Source organism: Xiphias gladius, chromosome 7 (genome assembly GCF_016859285.1).
Source record: "Xiphias gladius isolate SHS-SW01 ecotype Sanya breed wild chromosome 7, ASM1685928v1, whole genome shotgun sequence".
Classification (NCBI taxonomy): domain Eukaryota; kingdom Metazoa; phylum Chordata; class Actinopteri; order Istiophoriformes; family Xiphiidae; genus Xiphias; species Xiphias gladius.
Window position 1 is genome coordinate 16,030,097 of NC_053406.1, and position 6,000 is coordinate 16,036,096.

The following is a 6,000-nucleotide window of genomic DNA, read 5'->3' on the forward strand; positions in this document are numbered from 1 at the left end:
TGGTCTTACAACTGTCAGGGAACGCTCCGTCACAATAAAGAATGCCATTTGACCAACAGCTGATGTGAAGATAAATGTTCACTATCTATGAAAATTCAGCCCGCTGACAACACTCACTTCCTTTCCTATTGACGTTATGTGGGACTTTTTTTTTATGAGTGGAAGGCTAAGAGAGGAAGTGTTTCAATTCTTAGTTCAGAAGTTTGAAACCACTGTTCTGGTTCCTATGCAGAGTTTGCATATGGGGATCCCAAGTATAGCTAAGCGATATGACTTTTTTTCCCCAGTAGGTATCACTTTATTGTTTCAGGGTTTTCCTTGTGTTTGCCTGAGTCATGGTCTCAACATCATGTCATTTGTGTACTTACTGGGTTATTTTTTTTTTTTTTTATGAATGTCCAAACTTTATTGAGCCTTCCAGGGAGACTTTCTTTTAATCACATGCAAAACAGCAGAATTACATATTTTCACAGCAATACACAATAAATATATTTTTTTTCAGCAGCTAATAAATAATTTATACAGGGAAGTAGCTGAAAGACAGGCCTGCGGTATATGGTGTACATGAGAGTCACTGGCTGAGTCAGAGAATGTTAAAAAACAATCTGTAAGAGAATCTCCTGCTCATTATTGAAAATGAAGAAAAAGTATTTGCTCTTTTGTTTGACACCACTTGATATCACAAAAATGACACATGAGGAAATGATTAGACACTTTAAGGTTGAGTTGATTGTTGGCAGGGGTAAAATAGAAAAGTGTCCAAAAGTGCGTAACTGTTAAACCGTTACTTTGCATTGCTGCCCACACTAGTTTCACTTCCGGTATGCTGCATTTTAGTCAGTTGAAAATATACCTACAGAGACAGGATTGAATAAGGTCTTTGACATAATAGTCTTCATCTGTATAGATTCCTGAGACTCCAACCAACATCTACCAGCCAGCAGCTTTGGAGTTAAACCTATATTTCCGTCTCTCCCTTTTCCTTCAGATTTCCAGTACTGCAGCATACTCTAGTACTGGAAATCCCCTAAATACGGCAAAATACTCCCCAAATTCTAACTAATGGAGCTATTTCATGACTCATGTGAGGAGAGGGGAATGCCTTGTTCCAATATACTGCTCAGACAGGTTACGTGAGCATGATTTTATAGGTAGCATTGTTATGTTCCACAGTGTATCAGTCAGTTTTCAGCTGCACGTCACACAGGGAGAGGGACACATTGTTCATATTGAAGTCATGTCCTCCCTCCAGCAGGGGCAGTGGTGATGTAGTTGTTAAGTGAGGTAAAATCTCCCCTAGTTGTGTAAAAGTTCTTCTAAAATCATCCATGATGACAGTGTTCCTCTGGGATTTTTTAGAATAACCTGAAAATGAAAGCTCTGCTTTGCAAGAGTCCAAAAAATTACAATTGGTGCCCAGTGGCCCATTTTCAACACACACAGCTCTGTATTGTTTGATAGCTTGAGATCCATAATGACCCTGTTTATGGCACCAAGTGCACTGACCTGCTCCTGAACAGATACAGGACTGAGGTCCAGCCCTGTAACCTGTGAACACTTTGGCCAAAACTGTATCTGGGAGTATCTGTTTAAACGCCTGCTCATCATCATCACAGACACGAAGTTGCACAGCAGAGGGGCTCTGGGTGCGATAATTACCCTGAGGAGCAGACTCCTTTAGAAGCCTGCTGTCCTGTCCATCCAGACTTGTGAGAGAGGAATCAAGCTGGCAACCCAGCCCCACTCCACTATCCTCCCTCTTCCGAACTGTGTCAGTATCAGTCTTCTCATCCTGCAAGGGGTAATCCGTGTGACTGCTGGTAGAGCTCTCTGGTCCTCCCAAGCTCCCAAAGCCACTGTCTTCTTGTCTCATAAGAGGACTCCCTCTGTTGTTTCTAGCGGGGTCGGACACCATGCTGACCCCGCTATCCATGCTTGTCCTCCTGTTCTCCTCTCCATTGTCCTCTGTTACCGTAAAATGGGTCACAGGGACACAGTTTTTCCCTTCTGTTGTGTGACTGGACAGGAACCATCCTTTGTCTGTGACAACCTCCATAGTCCCCTCTCCAACAGAGAGTGGAAACCAATAACTTGCAAGGGATTTCTGGGGTGGGACAAGAGAAGACAAAGGTTGTAGTATTATTCATTGTTTTATTGTCCGCTTTGGAACAAAATTAGTTATGAGCCGTCTCACAACGCTAGCATGAAGAATGTTTAGCAAGGACATATCTACAACCAACTTTGTGATCTCTTTTTGCTTTTCCTTTTTATCTCCTTGATAACTTTTCCACACAGTTGACAGTACAAGTTTGTATAACTGTAATTCTTGCTAATTTTCTGTACTTTGTACTATGTACTATGTACTTACCAATGCAGCAGGTGTTTTCTCTGGTCGTCTCAGGTAACAAAGGAGGATGGTTGCAATGATGGCAATGATAACCATCACACCCAGAATAGATAGGCATGATACAGCAATTATGAACCATTCTGGAGGGACCAAAAACACAAAAGAATTTAACAGGTTTGAGGGTGTTATATATAAAAGGATCTCTCCAGAGCTGTAGTTTTGAACTTGTATCACATTTTAAATTTAGGCTTGAAGACATAGCTTGACATTTTGGAACTACGCATGACGCAGGAGTGACGCAAGAGTGATGCAAGAGTGGTATTGATCTTCTCATCTAATTCTCCAGTGGAAAGTGAATATACTTTATGTGTTTAATTTTAGCTGAAATTGTTCTATTACTTTTTATGGTGAGATGTATTTGCAAGGCCATTTAAAATAAAAAAAATAAAAAAAATCAACTAAACTAACCTAAACTGTAACTCTCTGACTGCTGTTAAACGCTGCTATCTCTTAGTTGTGCATCATCATTATAATGTTTTCTTACCTTGCTCCGGTAGCTGCAGACACTGTTTAGGAGTCACACTGCTGGCGGAGAGAGCTCCAATACCCCCTACTTTCATGCTGACACAATACTCTCTCCCCCAGTGGAGAGAACTGAAAATCTTAGACATTTGATCAACCTGCTCCTCATCTTTCAGGTATGCTGTGGTATTCTGTAGAGGAAAAATCAAAATGCCATGCAGGCCAAGGTATTGTAAGGTTCAGATGTTGATTCGGCAGATGAGTATGACATTGAATGTTGAAATGTCATAAAACTGTGTTATTGGATCATTCACCTAACCAAGGCACAATCAGGATTTTTAAAACATAAATTACAGGTATATGCAGATACAAAATTGTAGAGTTTGACTTATAAATAAAAATACGTTTTTTTTTTTCCTGTTTCACACCTGAACATAATTGAAATTATCATTATATTTCAGTAGCATCGATTGTGTCATGGTTCTCACATTCCATCCATGTTTATGAGTTTTGAGTTTCTGTTAAGGTGATAGATTAATTGACAAACATTTTACACAATCAAAAAAGAGTAACAAATTATATTTAGCCGTTGCCTAGTGTATTTATCTGTGTTTTAAAAGCCCTGCTTAGCCTAATGCCCACCTTATTATCTTGTCCTCTCTCCTCCAGGTAGATGGTGTATTCAACCCCATAGGGAAAGAGCTTTCTCAGAATGGGTTTTTGGTGAACATAAACCGATAGAGTGCTGGAAGTAGCCAACAAAGTGAAGGAGGGAGGCTGCAATTCACCTGTAAGAACAGAGAAAAGTAAGAAAACAGCCCTATACTGTGACTGTATGATTACTTATCCAGCCGAAATACATTATTTTAACCAAGCCACACTAACTCATACCAAAATAACCATGCTTACTTTCATTTGGGCTAACCTTCTTGGCTATCCATGGAGACATGTCATTTCCTTTGACCAGCTGAACTCTGACCTTGTAGACTTTGTTATATTTTTCTATAAGGCCGCTAAGATCACAGTAGGGGTTACTGATCCCTGTGCAGCTTAATACCGTGGCCCACAGACCATTGTACCTGAGGACAGAAAACACATCGGTCACCAACTGGAAGGAGTGGAGTCACTGGATAACACAAGGTGGAATAAAATCTAGCATTTTAATTAAAGTCAGAATCAGTACTTTAAAATGATTAGAGTGGTCTAAATATATTACAGTTTTAGAGAAAAACAAATTTGGTTCAGAGGTAAAAAAAAAAAAAAAAAAACTGCAAAAGCTGGGAAATTTGAATTGCAAAATAATATGACGTTTGAACAGGGCGTGGTAACTCAAACTCTTATTATTGATATTTTGAAATTAAACATACTCTGCCATTTGTACATTGTACTTGAAGTTTGAGGGGGCGTTCACAGGATGTCTCCAATGTACTATTACCTCCCCATCGGAAATATTCACCACCAGGTCATCAGGCTGAGGGAGGTCCAGTCCTGCCACAGAAAAGAGGGAAATCACGATGTACATTCACTGCTCAGTATTAAAAGATAATTTACATTCTCCAAATGAAGTACAGTTTTATATAATAAGCAAATTAAAAAGTTATTTTTACTTAAATGCTTAGTGAAGGATATGGTCAGGGGGAGAAAAGGAAGTCTGGCTGACGAACAGAGGTAGTGACCTTGGAAATTATTCATGGGATTTCTGGTCCTAATGCCACTGTTGATGGTTTGTAAGGATAACAGAGTTTTACCCATTTCCAGTCTAACTGTGGGATTCATTTACCAGAGGTGAAACAGGAGTATTTGCGATTAATCCCCCCCCCAACGCCTTCATGATAGAAACCTTCCGTATTTGACCCAGGGTATTTCACATAAATTGATGAATGTAGCAGTTCCACAATGATAAATTAAAATTATTTTCAGGATAAACATGGTAAAAAATATATTTGCTTAATTTAAACAAGATAAAGTCAAGTTAAACGATTACAAAAAGATACAATGTAATAAAGGTTGTTATATTACCTGACACAGACTTTATGCAGATAATCAGGAAGAGAAGAACTGGGATCTTTTTTTTCACATCCATTTCTGGCATCCAGAGAAATATCATCATACAGTCATAATCCACACGGTGGTCGCCAATAAAGCTCCTTATTACAGTCATCAGTGGTGCAAATTAGAGTGTAGAAACATCTTTCCTCCTCAACAACTCTGTGTATCGGTTCAGATAAACATGACAGTGTTGATAAATGTACACAGAGGGGAACCAGCAGTTCTTTCTCGGATACTATGGTGTCTGTTCGTCAGCGGAAAAAAATAATAAGAGGCAGCTGGTTTCCCCCCGATGACTTTACTGACAAGGTTCTCCTGAAACACCTCCTGTCATGTTCAACAGCCCTCCCTCCCAGTTGATGCATTTCCTGTTGTGACAGCATCAGCTGCATTGCTTCTGGTTTCATGTTCCTTTCTAGCCACTTTCATCAGACAACTTCTTCCTTTCAAACACACTGGGCAGCTTCATGATAAACAGTGAACTGTGGTCAAGGGCTTTCAGAAAAAAGAAAAAAAAAAACACTGCTGGAGTGTAAAAGAGTCAAGGAAAGAAAAGGGAAGCGTTCAGGGATTCCCCGCTCACTTTTTTTATTTGCAGGCAGTAGTTGGATATGAGAGTCATAATGAAAATATACAGTTTAAACAGGCAGCAAACACATTATAGGCTTATATTTTGCCTCTTTTTGGTTTGTGGGTTGATGCCTTTTTGACTTGGGAGTGTGTGTTTGTAAAACCTACTTTGTGGTTCACTACAAGACAGGTGGGTTTTGCAAAGAGCAGTGGTAGAACTGGCTGTGATAACAATGGGGTCCCCTAAAAATACACATTAACTACAGTGACAATCTGAATGGCTAGTTTTCAATGTTAGCTATCAAAAATCCCTTGATTTGTTGGTAGAGTTTGTGTACATTAGAGACATAACATGCCATCTGGTGTTGAGTGTCTAAAAATGTCTTTTAAGTAAGTTATAAACTCATGTTAACTAAAGTGACATTAAGGGAACCATGACCTTTTCAAAAGCGTATGATCTGCGGGGAATATCTCTCTTTTCTGAGTTTCAACAAACCACTGTGACTTTAGAC

General features: G+C 39.4%; 1 protein-coding gene across 1 annotated transcript; it reads right to left on the reverse strand.

The window, feature by feature from the left end:
* Positions 1–420: 420 nt before the first annotated feature.
* On the reverse strand, positions 421–5,201 carry il10ra (interleukin 10 receptor, alpha). Its single transcript, XM_040131578.1, has 7 exons — positions 4,889–5,201; positions 4,237–4,357; positions 3,779–3,948; positions 3,512–3,657; positions 2,892–3,060; positions 2,369–2,487; positions 421–2,104 (listed from the first exon to the last, which is right to left on the reverse strand). The coding sequence occupies exons 1-7, from the start codon at positions 5,028–5,030 to the stop codon at positions 1,178–1,180; spliced, it is 1,794 nt and encodes a 597-aa protein (XP_039987512.1). The 5' UTR covers positions 5,031–5,201; the 3' UTR covers positions 421–1,177.
* Positions 5,202–6,000: the final 799 nt, after the last annotated feature.